At 44.1% G+C, this 17,833-nt stretch overlaps 1 protein-coding gene across 1 annotated transcript in view; it reads right to left on the reverse strand.

Moving 5' to 3' along the window:
- Positions 1-287: 287 nt before the first annotated feature.
- Positions 288-17,833, reverse strand: part of LOC126209860 (cytochrome P450 4C1-like) — a 120,839-nt gene continuing 103,293 nt past the window's right edge. Inside the window, exons 7-8 of the mRNA XM_049938986.1 lie at positions 11,708-11,908; positions 288-2,942 (exon numbers count right to left, since the gene is read on the reverse strand). Of these exons, the coding sequence (XP_049794943.1) occupies positions 2,508-2,942; positions 11,708-11,908 (636 nt within the window). The 3' untranslated portion in view covers positions 288-2,507. The remainder of the gene's footprint in view (positions 2,943-11,707; positions 11,909-17,833) is intronic.

The raw sequence follows: 17,833 nt of genomic DNA on the forward strand, positions 1-17,833 counted from the left end.
ATTTTTGGGATTTGAGGTCCACTAGTTGCGCAATAAAATTATGTGCATTTTTAGTAATGCGCATAATTTTATAATCATCTAACAAAAATGTTCACATTGCAGAATAAATAAAAACACAGTGGTGCCGAAACATGTTTGGGTACTGAGAAAAACGGTGTTTTGCGTAACTGGCAGACCTCAAATCCCAAAACTTTTAACTGCAAACACGGCCAATATAAGGAGCTGTAAATCAAAAGATGGATATTAAATGGGAGAGTTGATAACGTACCATACAGTAGATAGAAAAATTTCTGTCAAAAATTTTACATTCGGTGTATTTTATGTCATCACAAATGCTGTACGCAAATGTTCTTTTAATATGGAAGTGTCAAATATTTGTGGCCGTTGTTCCTGTAAACACAAATTCAAAATTTTTATTATTCTCATTCCTATTATTGAAGGCAATCACATACAGTCCTATAGTGATTATTGATGGGAAAGTGGAAGTATTGTGGATGCAGAGTTGATTCTGCGTCAGCATTTATGTGTAGCTCAGCACAACTTTTTTATGTATTTCCTGAAGTTATTAAAATTTTTGAATACTATGATGCGGCCAACCATGATTTCCTTTACTGTGAGAATACCTTAATCTTAGAGTAGCGCTGCTTCAGTTATTTGTTGTATATATTTCAATCTTAGTGTTCACCTAAAATTGTTATCCTTTACAGCTCTAGTACTACGGAAGTTATTCTGTGATGTCCGAATACATGTTCCATCATCTTGTCCCTTATCAGAGTTAGAGGTTTGCACATATTTTTCATCTGATCCAAGGATACTGAAAAGGTTTCCAGCACCATTCCGTTAACACACACCTCAGTTTCTTCGATCCTCTTCTTTCTCAGGTTTATACAAAAGTAAATTAATGAATCTCAATGGAGGAACAGAGCCAGTTGGGATTTAAAGTACCAGCTCGATCCAGACATCCATTTGTGAGCTGGTTACAATAGGTCAGGCAATTGTTTCTAATGCCATCTAATCAGTGTATGATTCATATACTGTTTATTCTGGTGGTAGATTCGAATGAAATACAGTGCTGACGTGAATGTTAGATGGATACCATGCCTGGCCACTTTCTTTTTAAGGAGTCTCTTTCCAGACTGCGACTGGACGCTGAGCTGAGAACCAGCAGTAGATACGACATGTCCGGTGCAGCCTGAGCGCTCAACAGTGGGGCATGGCCGGCTGCAAAGCGTGGAATCTTCGGTTGACCAAACTGTCCAGTCTGTATGTGGCTGAAAACTTTACATATACATGTTTCACTGAGTGCTGATTACCACACAGTATTGTAGTTCAGAGCGATATGTGACAACAGCCTATGAAGGTTCCAACTGTGGTGGCTAATACCAGACGTGGACTGCTGGAGACGGTAACATGGAGACACAGGAGACTCTGCTTGGGCAGATGGTGTGTAAGCTTAAGATAGGACATTGAACTCCAGGTTATCCTGGCAGCAATGAGGTAGGTTTGGAACCTTCTCAGGATATTTGTCAGCATAACTTCCAGCTCTAGCAGTGTGGAAGGTGGTCCTATGTGCTGGCTCATGCAGGTACGCTCGGAAGATCATGTTCGGCTTCTTGACCGCCAGATCCTTCCAAAACATATGTTTCAGGAATGGAAGCCACCTTGTAATGTCGACCAGAGCGTGGTGTCCATTCTTTCTGTTCTTTCGGACTTGTCCAAAAGAACAAAGACCATTTCGATCCTGCAGCCAATTTGAATCAAGGCACCAGGGAATTATATAGACATTAGCTGTCAGTGCCCATTGAATTATATCAACGGGGCAAGTTCAAAATTCGTGCTGGACTGGGATTGAAACCTAGGCAGACGGGCTGCCAACTATACCATCCAGACAGAGTGGTCAGAACAGCTACACAGACTAACGTAGTACGTTTCCCATCAGCCCCAAATTCTCAACTTACCCCACGCCCCTGTTCATTAGTCTCATTACTCATGGCACCTCGCTGATTGCCATAAGAATTCCCACTTGGTGTGAATCTGCGCTGAAAGGATCATTGGCTGTCATTGCCTTAATTGTAGATGTGGTGTCTGTTTTTTCAGACATCTCTGAAAAAAAAACAGGCACCATGTTGAGCCTGGAGACACTGTGACTCAAGACACAAGGAAATTAAAGACATTGTCTGCCAGAGCGTTGTTTTATATCAGTTATATGGCGTAGTAGTCATAGCATCCAAGAAACTTAGGTTCAAACTTGCCCTACTGATATAAATTAATGCCGACTGGCAGGTAACATCTTTAATATATGTGTACCTTGATCAAAATTATGTTGAGGGTGCTCTTACATGCCATTGCATGCAGAGGTATGGAAGCAGTAGCTTATCACACTGACATTGTGTAGGGTGACAGGAAGTGCATCGTCGTTCATATCCTCAAAGTGCCTGTGCAGCAGGGGGGAGTAGTGCCTCAGGATACTGGTCAGGAAGAACTTGGTTTGATCAGTATGAAGGGTACTATTCACATGTGACAGGTCCCTCCAGAGGCACGCAGGAAACTCTGATCGGCTTGATGGGGTGCTGGGTGACAGAGAGCGTGCCGCCTTCCAGGTCCTCCCAGGTGGTGTGTGGCAGGAAGCGGAAGCGCCTCAGGACATCTGCCAGCATGGCCTTCAGCTCCAGGCGGGCATACTGGTAGCCCACGCAGTTGCGCGGGCCCATCCCAAATGGTAGGTAGCTGCACGCGTGCTCCTTTCCTCCGCAGCCCTCGAGGAAGCGCGAAGGGTCGAACCTCAGTGGGTCCGGAAAGAATTCCGGCAGGCGGTGTGTGAGGAAGGACGACACGAAGAGCAGGGTGCCCTTAGGAACCAGGACCTGACCCTTGGACAGCCAGAGGTCCTCCGAGGCCACCCGAGGGATCAGCGGGACCGCCGGGAACAGTCGTAGTGTCTCCTATGGATCACACCAAGAAAAGAATCAAAATGTGGACTCATACTGTGTGTGCCCACCAAGAGTTGAGGAGCAAATAAACTTCTTAGATCTGGATGTAACTGAAGTCTGAAACTGTAGGTATGTTAAATACAAAGTCTAATGGGTAGTCCAGCCGGTGTGACCGAGCAGTTCTAGGCGCTACAGTCTGGAACCGCACGACCGCTATGGTCGCAGGTTCGAATCCTGCCTCGGGCATGGATGTGTGTGATGTCCTTCGGTTAGTTAGGTTTAAGTAGTTCTAAGTTCTAGGGGACTGATGACCTCAGAAGTTAAGTCCCATAGTGCTCAGAGCAATTTGAACCTTTTTTTTTTTTGTAATTGGTATACGTGCAGATATTTTTATATGTGATACCTTAATAAGTACAGACACCAATGTGTTGGTTGTTTTTTCTCCGTGTAGACCAGTCTTCCCAAAGACGTCACCAACTTTACCACTTGATGTTTTCTGTATATCCACAACTGCAACACTAAGTGGACTACGCCTGTATACATTTACCACATTGCATCCACACGTCCACACTTCAACATCCCCGATCCCATGAGAAAATAAGCATTACTGTCTTGCTTTTGCCACACATACCTGGAGGTACTAACCAGCCTAAAAACATTCTTCACCTAATACCTATCTGTAATTATTAGTGTGTAAATGAAGTAAATACTGACGTAATGTTATTGAGTACACCGTCCTGAGTCACCGAAAAAAACATGAGCAATTATACCCATTACACCTTGTACACAGAAGCGTCAAAGAAACCGTTATAGGCATGTGTGTTCACATACAGAGATTTGTAAACAGGCAGAATTCGGCGCTGCGGTCGGCAACGCCTGTGTATGACAGCAAGTGTCTGGCGCAGTTAGATCGGTCACTGATGCTTACCATGCCCACCAACAAAAAATGGCATATTTCAGAGTCATGGTACATCGAATTAAAAAAGTGCCTATGAGTGACACAGACCAACAAAATGAAAACATTATAATTAAAACAGTTGCTCATAATAATGGATATAAACCCATAATAATAGAAAAACTCCACAACAAAATGCAAACAAAAACCACAGATCCACTTAACAGCAGTCCACACAACATGCACTCCAAACCAAATCAGTGTACCACGGAAGCCAAACCTAAATATGCTCCTCTCCCATACATAGGCCCACTATCATACCAAATAGCAAACTTATTTAAAAAGAAAAGTATCACAATCAACTTTCCCACAAATAATAAATTACAACAAAAAGTAATCCATGATGTAAACACCTCCAAGAACCCCTACAGTAAGTCAGGAATATACAAGCTCAAATGTGATTCATGCCCAAAATTCTACATTGGACAAACAGGTAGAAGTTTAAAAATTAGATATAAAGAACAAGTAAATGCTTTAAGGCTTGACAACTTGAACAAATCTGCATTTGCAGTCCATTTTGCTAAACAAAACCATTCTGTGAGAAACATTGAGAACAACTTAAAAATTTTACACCTAGCATAAAAGGGAGCCACTATGAATATGCTGGAAGAAATAGAAATACACTCACACAGGAACAGCACCTCAGACTATATCCTTAATGAACAAACTGAGTTGGGTAACACCCCTTTCCTGAAAAATTTTCAAATATTATTTTCCACCCTTCAAAGCAAATAGTATTCCTAGACCTATCTGCAGTTCAAGTAGCAAATTTATATGTTACTACAATTCTCATGATGCTAAATGTAAATAAATAAAGTAAATAATGTAATAAAATAATGTAATAAATAATGATTAATAATAAACAAAAGTAAATAAATAATGGATATATATATATATATATATATATATATATATATATATATATATATATATATATATATATATATATATATATATATATATATATATATATATATGTGTGTGTGTGTGTGTGTGTGTGTGTGTGTGTGTGTATATATATATATATATTGACATGGAGCATCTTTCTAATTAGTGTAGAGGTATTTACTCTAATATTCAGAAACTCTGTGTCTTTCTGTACTGGTGTAAAAGGCGTTTCAGTTACATAAATGAATATATGACCTTTTTCCAAATATGGAGCATCTTTATAATGGTACGATACATCATAGCATCTTTGACACTCATATGTTTGTAAACACTTTGTATTTATCAAAACATGCGATATATGTTAGAAGTCTGTTCTGCGACTAATATAAAGTGCTAACTGATACAAATTTACGTGTGCAACGGTAGGAAAATGGTGGAAATGTATTCAGCGGCAAATCTGAAGCGCTCAATTATACAAGTTTATGTGTGCAGTAATGCGAATGACGAAAACTACGAACGCCGTCTGCTGAATGAAAACTATTAAAACAAGTACTCCAAACCAGCATTTCACGTGAGTCACATCCCAATGCAAATCTGTAACTTAACCATCTCTGTGACGTACTTACAATTATGTATTATTTATATTTTAGGACAACTAATCAGTAAAAAATGCACCACATGTTCTAATGAAAGCATGAAAGCTGTCTGAAGATGAAATGTAATGATTCGAAACCGGAAACGGTACCTTTTGAACAAAGGAACTTAAAATAAATTTGTGGCTGGTTGCTGTCTCAACACCATCCACATTTGTCTTCAAATAACAGCCACAGTCTCCAACCATGTCATCATATGACAAAATTGTATTACAGAATCGACTGGTTATCCTGATGCATACAGGTGCTAGGTATTTAGCGTGGTTAGCTCTTCAGTGCTTTCAATTGTATACTACTGCACGTAAACCTCGAGTTATGGTGGTGTAATAAAACGATTTATTAATGGAAGCCTCTAAGAGTTCTTTTATTAATTATTTTGTCTTTTTCCGCTTCTGTGGCAATCCTATGGGTTATTCAAGTTTCCATCCACAGTGAATAGCCTTTTTTGTAGGTTGATGTATGATGACAGATGGTTAGCCACATTACTACATTCATAGGCATTCAGTTATATATTAGTCCGCAGCTTATATTAACATAATGCAATCTAATGCGTTTTGGTTTCTTATTTTCAGTATTCTTTAGCTACAGATGTCCATGTACTCAGTCTAAGATACGAAGTGTAATTAGATTTGACGGTTCTCCTTTGGTATCCTACGAAGTATTCATGGCGCTGATGTAGGCTCCCACATCGCCTAATTTTTCATTGCACTGAATACGATGCGTTGCAATACAATGGTATAATTTTCAGACTGGTTGCGCTAGCTTCAGATATTGGGCTGAACACGGCTGTATTTTGATTTTAATAATTAACTAAAAATATTTTTGCATACAGTCTAACTTTAAGAAAAATTTCTTTTGTACCTACACTCCTGGAAATGGAAAAAAGAACAAATTGACACCGGTGTGTCAGACCCACCATACTTGCTCCGGACACTGCGAGAGGGCTGTACAAGCAATGATCACACGCACGGCACAGCGGACACACCAGGAACCGCGGTGTTGGCCGTCGAATGGCGCTAGCTGCGCAGCATTTGTGCACCGCCGCCGTCAGTGTCAGCCAGTTTGCCGTGGCATACGGAGCTCCATCGCAGTCTTTAACACTGGTAGCATGCCGCGACAGCGTGGACGTGAACCGTATGTGCAGTTGACGGACTTTGAGCGAGGGCGTATAGTGGGCATGCGGGAAGCCGGGTGGACGTACCGCCGAATTGCTCAACACGTGGGGCGTGAGGTCTCCACAGTACATCGATGTTGTCGCCAGTGGTCGGCGGAAGGTGCACGTGCCCGTCGACCTGGGACTAGAGATGGGGGATCCGCTCTTGAACTAATTCATAGAGTTCAATCTTTCAAAGGAGTGAACAATCAGTGATTCAGAAAAAAAGAACGGTAGCTCCAAACGTTTCCCAGGCAGAGAGAGAGAGAGAGAGAGAGAGAGAGAGAGAGACGGAGCATATCAGCAGCGCCTCTGCTGGTCAGAGCACAGTGCACGCCACACAACACAGCCAGCGCCGGCCTCTGCCCTGCTTCTACCTTGGCTGCCTGCATTGTGCAGTGCCCCATTGGATTTTGTGTTTCACATATGCCGGGCCGTCTCTGTGCGTCGTCTGCCGTGTGCACTGTGCAGTGTCTGGCGCAGCTTAACTTCGCATCGCACTCTGTCGGCGATCGTTTCAGTCGCACGTCCTGCCCTCTGGGCAGTTGATGCCAGCAACAGGACAGAGAGCCACCTAGCGGATAACATAGGAACTACTTGCAAAAACCTGCTCGCAAGGGAGCGGACAATTTGTCTCGGAGCGGGTGAGCTCCCCCCACCCTCGGAACTCGCCCGCTCAACGCTCACCCCACCGTCTCGACTCTAGCCAGAGCGTCGAGCAAAGCGACTCTGGTGTCACTCTGGTCTCTGCGGTCTCAGCTCACGCAGTAATACAGCTCGCGGCTCGACCTGCTCGACTCAGCGCCTCTGCATCGGAGTTTGTCCCCACTGGATATTGTTCTTCATAGTAATACCGCTATGTATATTACATTATTATGTTATGTATACATCAATTGTTTTTATTTTATTTTTATTTGTTTAAACTGATTACATTAGGTTCCTGATGACTACTCTTACTATAGGATTTTTATTATGGACACTCGAATTTACGCTTTAATTACGAGCGAACCGATAAACGTATCGCAAAATGTGATACACCAATATTTTCCTTGTTTTATTCTGCGTAAGGCTATATGCAGCACTTTCGTTTTACAGTCAAATTTATATTTTTTTTCTTATTCTGGTACGGATTTTGCGATTTTAGGCGTCTTCGAAAGGAAAAATATATGGCTTGCGATGTATTTGTATGAGGTTAATGAAATTTTAATACATTATAGCCAAATATATTGTTAATGTAAATCTCAAGTTACAACATTTTCCGATCACCCAAAAAACCACGCTAGTGCAAAATAAATCAATAATCAAAAACTTTGTCATATCGTGGAAATTTCAATAAACAATACAAAATTCTTACTCATTATCTATGTTACTTCAAAATAGGATCAAATAAGATCAAAATACAGGTATAGTACTGGAATAAACCAAGTTTAAAGGGCAATGTGCCTTTCATTTATTTTCTTTTGTAAATGAGTGGTGAGTCATGAAAAACAGCTAATTCATTTCAGGGAGTGAACAGTTCTGATCCAATCTCTGAAAAGAACAGTTTTGCCCATCTCTACCTGGGACCGGACCGCAGCGACGCACGGATGCACGCCAAGACCGTAGGATCCTACGCAGTGCCGTAGGGGACCGCACCGCCACTTCCCAGCAAATTAGGGACACTGTTGCTCCTGGGGTATCGGCGAGGACCATTCGCAACCGTCTCCATGAAGCTGGGCTACGGTCCCGCACACCGTTAGGCCGTCTTCCGCTCACGCCCCAACATCGTGCAGCCCGCCTCCAGTGGTGTCGCGACAGGCGTGAATGGAGGGACGAATGGAGACGTGTCGTCTTCAGCGATGAGAGTCGCTTCTGCCTTGGTGCCAATGATGGTCGTATGCGTGTTTGGCGCCGTGCAGGTGAGCGCCACAATCAGGACTGCATACGACCGAGGCACACAGGGCCAACACCCGGCATCATGGTGTGGGGAGCGATCTCCTACACTGGCCGTACACCACTGGTGATCGTCGAGGGGACACTGAATAGTGCACGGTACATCCAAACCGTCATCGAACCCATCGTTCTACCATTCCTAGACCGGCAAGGGAACTTGCTGTTCCAACAGGACAATGCACGTGCTCTAGAAGGTGTAAGTCAACTACCCTGGCCAGCAAGATCTCCGGATCTGTCCCCCATTGAGCATGTTTGGGACTGGATGAAGCGTCGTCTCACGCGGTGTGCACGTCCAGCACGAACGCCGGTCCAACTGAGGCGCCAGGTGGAAATGGCATGGCAAGCCGTTCCACAGGACTACATCCAGCATCTCTACGATCGTCTCCATGGGAGAATAGCAGCCTGCATTGCTGCGAAAGGTGGATATACACTGTACTAGTGCCGACATTGTGCATGTTCTGTTGCCTGTGTCTATGTGCCTGTGGTTCTGTCAGTGTGATCATGTGATGTATCTGACCCCAGGAATGTGTCAATAAAGTTTCCCCTTCCTGGGACAATGAATTCACGGTGTTCTTATTTCAATTTCCAGGAGTGTATGATTGTCACTTACACCACAAAAGGTACTTGCAGTTCTGCGACGATGTAACGCAAGTACCGTAAATATGGCGTATAAGATTTCTTAGCAGTATTTTATCATGAAGGAATCATCGAAAATGGTTTATGAACATTTCAGAATTTTTTATACATGTCTGCTTAGAATCAGGGTTGCTTTTAAATTACATATTTGACTTTTACTTATAGGACCTATGTACTACAGCAACAGCTGTTGTGCTTGTGGCCAGTTCGCCTCACGCTCTGGCTATTGGCAGTTTGTCTTGTGGCGCCCTGGTAGGCATGACATGTTATAGGAACGATATTTTGGCGAATAGTCATGTACATAGTAATTTTAATTTTGACGCGCCAACCCTCGTAACATTTTTTTATTGTTATCTGGAAATTCAATAGAAAGTTTTTGTGTGTAACTGGCACACGACTTTTGCAGTAACCTTTATGAAGGTATGATGTCATTTGGTTCTTCTCTGTGTTAATGTTGCATTATTTGCAGAACAATTTGTAGCACTTCTTGTAATGTTATTACAGTCTAGAGATGGTAACTTAGTTTGCACGAAACCAGTTATCCACAATAAAGTACTTTATAGCGATCTCGGCTAAGAAGTTCTTCTTCTCCTGAATAATCACATGGATCGCTCCTTCGAGCACAACACGAATAAATTAATACTGTTGCTTGATATGTACAGCAAGTATCCCTAACGAAACAATGGTGCAGTATAACTACAGGATTTTACTGCGCAATGTACCGCGATCTGTAGGGGAGAGACGCCGCTCCTTATATATTTATGACGTTGATAGCTAAGAAGACCGTGCTAGAATCAAAAGATGCAGAGTGGGACTGACTGTTAATACAACTACGCAAACATTTGGAAATATTTGACTATTTAGCGTAGACTAACAACTAACGGCAACACCGAAAAGGTTTTGAATAGATATTTATAGACTTACGTCAGTTATTCTCCCAGAGTTTATGTGAACCGAACTCGATCGAAACACAAACACTTTTATTAAGCGCGATAATGTTAGAAGCTTGCTTATTAGCCACAAATGCTGACCATTACACCATCGCAGTACTATGATCAACACTGCTGCACAAACTACGCAAGTCGAATGCCCCCCCCCCCCCTCAACACAAACTTCAATTCATATCTCCAGCTTATTTCCCGCTACATTGTTACTATTACCAGGGCTCTCCGGCACTGGATTAGCACCTTAGTATTGCACGTAATGGGGAAGTCCTGTGCTACATGTGATTGTATAGATTTTATAATTAAATTTTCCCCGAAACATTTAAGTCTCATTTTCATGTACGATTTTATTAAGGCCTGGCGATACACGCACACTGTGTCTATATTTGCCGAAATTACAAGGGGAGTGACGTCTATTCTGCATGTACCCCACCACCAGCAAAGTGAAATACCAGTCAGTAGCTGCCAGCACCAAGTGGATGCCCCCTGGGGTCCATATGCTGACCATATCTTTCGGAATACAGTGTACACCGACAGAAAAGAAATCGCAAGGAGGAGTTGTGCGATGTAAATGAAAGTTGTTAGGAGTGTTTCTATATCTTAAAGATGATGTGTATTGAAATTTCGCGCCAATCGCGTAACAATGGCGCTAGTAGTGCAGCGTATATTTCTGTCTTTCTTTTGCTGGTGCCTTGTCTCGCAGTTCCGCAGGGTCGGCACGGCTAGGAACGGATTTGGCAAGGTTAGTTTTAGGGGTGGCCGGATGCCCTTGCTGCCGCCACCCCGTACCACCCCTCCCCTCACCCCCGAACAGAATCAGTGTACCTCAACTGTCTGCATCGAGTGTAATCCATGGAATAGTGCGAATGTGTTCAGATGTCTGCGAGTCGTGTAACTGAGGCGGTACGTGGGCACCAGCCCGGTATTCACCTAGCGGGATGTGGAAAACCGCCTAAAAACCACATCCAGGCTGGCCGACGTCGGTAATCCACTGGGCGGATTCGATCTGGGGCCGGCGCGCCTACCTGAGTCCAGGAAGCAGCGCATTAGCGCTCTCGGCTTACCTGCCGGGTGCAGTAAGTTCCTATTGGGCCAAACTGCTGAGGTCATCGGTCCCTAGGCTTACACACTACTTAATCTAACTCAAACTGACTTACACTTAGGACAACACACACACCCATGCCCTAGGGAGGACTCGAACCTCCGAAGGGGGGAGCCGCGCGAACCGTGGCAAGGCACCCAAGACGGCGCGGCTACCCCACGCGGCTGTGTATTATGCATATAAATTGAAGGTGCAGGTGAAAATTTGCACCAAGGCCGGGAATCGAACCCGGTCCTCCTGCTTGCTAGTCAGTGAGAATTTGGATCGAGCAAGGAGGCGTGTCACGGTGATCCGTGCAGTTGTGCGAACTGCTGCGGTTAGATGGCCTAGTGGCTGGCGCACCTGTCCATCAAGTAGGAGAACTGTGTTCAATTCCTGGCCTCGGAACAAATTTTCACCAGCGGCTTCAGTCTGCATACGGTGCTACTACGTTGGTGGAGATACGGAGCACAGAGGGAAGAGTCTCATAGCACGCCTTACGACTGCACCCGGCAGGCAAAGTGTAGCGACTCACCTTGATGACGCTCTCCAGCACCCTGAGGTCGCTCAGGTCTGCGAGGCTGGCCGGGCGCAGATAGTCGTCGCCCTCACCAAAGACGGCCCTCAGCTCCTGGTGGACCGCATCCTGCCACTTCGGCTGTAGCGACAGCACCGCCAGCACGAAGCTGATGGACACGGACATGGCCTCGCTGCCGGCCACTATCACGTTCATGATCTGCAAGGTAATTACGTTATCGTTCATGCACTGTCTCTTCTCGAGGCACACAGCAAGTAATGGCCGTTACTGCAGGGCATCCAGTGTATACAAGCAGCTGAAAGCTACCCACTCACAAGAAAAGAAGATCATTATTCTAAAATAAATCAGTTGTTCAAGATTTACTTGCGATATGGAAGTGAACATTGATCAGACAGAACATTATAACCACCGAACTACACTACTGGCCATTAATATTGCTACACCACGAAGATGACGTACTACAGACGCGAGATTTAACCAACAGGAAGATGTTGTGATATGCAAAGGATTAGCTTTCCAGAGCATTCACACAAAGTTGGCGCCCGTGGCGACACCTACAACGTGCTGACATGAGGAAAGTTTCCAACCGATTTTTCATACACAAACATCAGTTGACCGGCGTTGCCTGGTGAAACGTTGTGATGATGCCTCGTGTAAGGAGGATGAATGAGTACCATGACGTTTGCGACTTTGTTAAAGGTCGGATTGTAGCCTATCGCGATTGCGGCTTATCGTATCGCGATATTGCTGCTCGCGTTGGTCGAGATCCAATGACTGTTAACAGAATATGGAATCGGTGGGTTCAAGATGGTAATACGGAACGCCGTGCTGGATCCCAACGGCCTCGTATCACTAGCAGTCGAGATGACAGGCATCTTATCCGCATGGTTGTAACGGATCGTGCACCCACGTCTCGATCTCTGAGTTAACAGATGGGGACGTTTGCAAGACAACAACCATCAGCACGAACAGTTCGACGACGTTTGCAGCAGCTCGGAGACCATGGCTGCGGTTACCCTTGACGCTGCATCACAGACAGGAGCGCCTGCGATGGTGTACTCAACGACGAAGCTGGGTGCACGAATGGCAAGACGTCATTTTTTTCAGATGAATCCAGGTTCTCTTTACAGCACGATGATGGTCGCATCCGTGTTTGGCGACATCGCGGCGAACGCACATTGGAAGCTTGTATTCGTCATCGCTATACTGGCGTATCACCCGGCGTGATGGTATGGGGTGCCATTGGTTACACGTCTCGGTCGCCTCTTGTTCGCATTGACGGCACTTTGAACAGTGGACGTTACATTTCAGATGTGTTACGACCCGTGGCTGTACCCTTCATTCGATCCCTGCGAAAGCCCACATTTCAGCAGGATAATGCACGACCGCATGTTGCAGGTCTTGTACGGTCCTTTCTGGACACAGAAAATGTTCGACTGCTGCCCTGGCCAGCACATTCTCGAGATCTCTCACCAATTGAAAACGACTGGTGAATGGTGGCCGAGCAACTGGCTCGTCACAATACGCGAGTCACTACTCTTGATGAACTGTGCTATCGTGTTGAAGGTGCATGGGCAGCTGAACCTGTACACGCCATCCAAGCTCTGTTTGACTCAATGCCCAGGCGTATCATGGCCGTTATTATGGCCAGAGGTGGTTATTCTGGGTACTGATTTCTCAGGATCTTTGCACCCAAATTTCGTGAAAATATAATCACATGTCAGTTCAAGTATAATATATGTGTCCAATGAATACCCGTTTATCATCTGTATTTCTTCTTGGTGTGGCAATTTTAATGGCCAGTAGTGTACTATCGATATAGATCCATCCCGGCGATTGCAGCGTCGCCTAGCAAGTAATGACTGCTCTTCAGCCACACGCATGATGCATGTACTATCAGTGAGCGTGCTGTCCGTGTGAAGAATGGGGAAGGCCCACGACCTACCTGAGTTTCAGATTGTGATGGCCCAGAGGCTCTGCACGACCGTTTCCGAAACTAGACCTGCGGGATGTTCAAGAAATGCTGTGGTGAGTGTCTTCAACACATGGCGAAACCAAGGAGGAACCACTTCCAGACTTTGTGGGTCTGGGAGGGCAACCCTCATTACAGATGTCGGACGTCGTGGGCTGGGCAGACTGGTAAAAGAGGACAGGCGGCGAACTGCGGCGGATCTGACGTCAGACGTTAATGATGGGCAGTTTACAACTGTGTCTGAATACGCAGTGCACCGAAAACGTCTAACTATGGCCTCGTACTTTCGACAACCCTTCTTGTCATCGACAACTCCGACTGAAATGGGCAATGGAAGTCGATGCAGCGGCAGTGCCTTTCATGTTGCCGATGGGAGGACGAGAATCCGTCGTCTTCCAGGGAAACAGCACCTCGAGCCCTGTACTGCAGGACGAGGCAAGCTAACGGAGGACCCTGTACACTCTGGGGAACATTCGCGTGGGCAGGTATGGATCTAGTGGAGCTCGTGGAAACACCATGACGGCCAAGAATTATCGTATTCTAGTTGCACATCACGTACACTCCTTCTTAGCAATCTGTAAGAGGTATGCGCTATATGCGCTGCCTGCAACAGGCAAGACTTAGGAGAGTCTCTGACCAGAGAGCAGTATGTAGTTATAGTTCAATTCTTTTATCTTGGCGGCTCGCGCATGCTCGCCCAGACGCGGTAGATTGCTGCGTTGCCAGTTGCACGCACCAAGAGAAGCAGCGCCATAGTACAGCATAGTTCGCAAGCTTACGTTTAGGGGGGAGCGCGCAGTTCACGAAGTAAAGCCATCACGGCCGCATTAAACCTTTCGCTGCTACAGAGACGTGCTCCCCGCATTCCGCGCAGTGCGCGATTTTGTCACTGCACTGCTCGCCTGTGCAGACACATCGTGTTCCGACTGCTTTGACAGTCTTACCATTCGATTCCACAAAAACTATTTGGCCCAAAAATTAGATTTTTACACATCTTCTTAACTGATACCTTCCCCCCATAAATGACTTAATTTTGTTTCGATGTTCAACGCAGTTATTATGCAGCATTAAATATAGTAAACTATTGCACGAAATTTTGAAGAGTTTGCAGAGGCAAAAGTCCATAGAGCATACTTTCCGTATGGTCGATTTTAGTTGTCACAATGTTGAGAATGAAATGTGGAAAAGATACCTACATTTCATATAAAATTTACTCTATAACAATATCTCATTTAAGTACCACATAGGTGTCGTATGTAATATTGAGAAATATTCCGTCCTTTGCGACTGTAACAAAAGTTTTATTTGCACTGAGCACGTTTGGCTTTATTTTAAATAAAGAGACAAAGCACTAGAAATTTCAAAAAATTGCATTCAAGCGAATATAATTCGTGAAGTGACGCACTTCGATATTGTTTTTAAATAATGAAAATATTAAGCTCCGCACAAGGTTTGAACTCATAACCTTTCGCATAGAAGCCCATTCTTTTTTTTTTTTTTTTTTTTTTTTTTTACAAAAGGAAATTTTGTATTGAAATCAAGTTTTGACACCGTGCATTACATAACATCACCTTGACTGTTACGCTATCGCAACTCATCTGACTGCAGACCCCCATGAAGACTCTAACACGTCACGCAAAATACTGACAAACACTGTTGGTATGACTATGAATTACTCACGCTCGTCGAAGTACAATAGGAAATAAACAATTACCGCTGTTCTTTATTGCGAAAAAGCAATTCATGTGATTGATACAAACACATTTCCTTGCTATCGCCTGAATTAGGAGTCTTATTGCTGGTTTGGTTTAATTAATTAATAGAATATGAAGCAGTTGGTATAAAGAACGCTTTTTCCAAACTTTATATAAAAGGAAGTCTGCTATCAAGACATTGCTTTTGTTCTATTACTTTATTTATGACTGAACATTTCTAAAACTGAAGACACTCGTCCGTGCTCTGCACTGCAGTCGAGATCTGGCAACGTCGTTCTCTGTTCATTGGCTGACTGTGTTTTGTGACGTCAGATGCGCAGAACGAACCTAAACTCGGCCGCCAACATAAATGACGCGCACTTTAGTTGTTGCTTGTCGCTAGTCGGCATTAGTCTGCGGTAGTCGGCAGTAGTCTGCGTGAGTCGGCAGTAGTCGGCGGTAGTCTGCGCGTGTCTGCGCGTGTCGGCAGTCTGCCCTGGTCGGGACTCTGGAGGATGAGTATTATTGTAGAAGGTAAAGAAACAGCCTTGCGCATATCTAGTAATGTAATGTTAACTGTCATCCAATTTCTTTCAAAAAATGCCCCAATAATAATTTTTATAATACAAAGTAATTTTTTTAAAAAAAAGCATTCATTTCAATTTAAAGATTTTATCCAATGAATAATTAATTCCTTTCACGAGTCACAAAGCATAGGCCAGCATTGCACGGAGCTGTCCCGAAAATTTTTTAGGTAAGAGCAGATATATTAGCAGTTTTTATTGAGGTAAGAATTTTTGCTTTTTTTATTCAGAATACAGGGCCGTGGCGCAGCGCTGCTGTCGTCATAAAATTTACCAGGTTACTGAATTTTTTTTATTATTTTGGTGTTTAGGAATTTTTCTGTTTCGAACTTAACATTAAATGAGAAAAGAATTTTGTGGGTACATTAAATGTGAATGCATTTCTGCACGGAGATAATAAATGGGAGCCAATTTTGTTCAGAGATTACAATATCTAAAATTCATTTAATTATTATTTCTGTGGGGAGGTTACACTTGGTTCATTTACATTTTTTATATTTTTGTGGGGAGGTTACAAATCATATACAACCGCTCACTTGACGAAAGGTCTGTTCCTAAATACTGAAAAGTAGCACAGGTCACACCATTATTCAAGAAAGGAAATAGGAGTAACCCACTGAATTACAGACCCATATCACTGACCTCAATTTGCAGTAGGATTTTGGAGCATATACTGTTCTCGAACATTATGAGTCACCTTGAAGAAAATGACTTATTGAAACATAACCAACACGGATTCAGAAAATATCGTTCTTGTGCAACACAGCTAGCTCTTTATTCCCATGAAGTAATGAGTGCTGTCGACAAGGGATCTGAGATCGATTCCATATTCCTAGATTTCCAGAAGGCTTTTGATGTCGTTCCTCACAAGCGACTATTAATCAAATTGCGTGCATATGGAGTATCGTCTCAGTTGTGTCACTGGATTCGTGGTTTCCTCTCAGAGAAGCCCCAGTTCGTAGTTTATTTATTCTCGAATCAGAAACATACAAATTTACAATTGCCATACACATCAATAAATATATACACACAAATTGTATTTATATTACATGTGCCCAGTACTTTGCAACCTCCAAGGCGCTTGGAGTGGCTTGCAGGAGATCAATCTTCGTGCAGGATGTAGGGCACAAAAGGCACTGGAGCATGTGACTTGTGGTTTGTTCTTGTCCACAATCACAGGACGTATCTTCTGTTATGAAGCCCCATCTCTTCAGGTTGTCTCTGGATCGTCCAACTCCTGATCGTAATCTGTTTAAAGATTTCCTCACCAGCCAGCTCTCGTTGTGTCCAGGTGGTAGTTCTTCAGCTTCTGGCGCCTGCAGGTGAGGCGTCGACTTCTTCCATGAGTCCAGCCTCGCCTTCTCTGGTGAAATGGTGAGCTTCTCGGACGTTCTCAGGAAGCTCTTTCGCGATCTCAGCCGTTGCTGTGGTGGATTATGTCCGTGCATTGGATGGCCACTGCCCTGTTCCACTTTGTCTCTCCCTGTTGGCAGCCACTGTTCTGCGTATCCACGGTGGCGCTATTCCAGCCAGGCAGTAGAGCTTATCAGTTGGGGTAGGTCTTAAGCAACCTGTGATCAACCTGCAGGTTTCGTTGAGAGCAATGTCTACTTGTCTGGCATGAGGTGACCTGTGCCAGACTGGAGAAGCATATTCAGCAGTAGAAAAGCACAGAGCCATTGCAGAACAGCGAATAGTTTGTGGATGTGATCCCCACTGTGTCCCCGCTAGTTTGCGAATTAGGTTGTTTCGAGTGGAGATTTTCATTTTGGTGTTCTTGCAGTGAGTTTTGAATGTCAGAGTTCTGTCGAGAGTGACTCCCAAGTATTTAGGTGCGTGTTGATGCTGGAGTTGGATGCAGTTCGTAGTGATA

Source organism: Schistocerca nitens, chromosome 10 (assembly GCF_023898315.1).
Source record: "Schistocerca nitens isolate TAMUIC-IGC-003100 chromosome 10, iqSchNite1.1, whole genome shotgun sequence".
Classification (NCBI taxonomy): Eukaryota; Metazoa; Arthropoda; class Insecta; order Orthoptera; family Acrididae; genus Schistocerca; species Schistocerca nitens.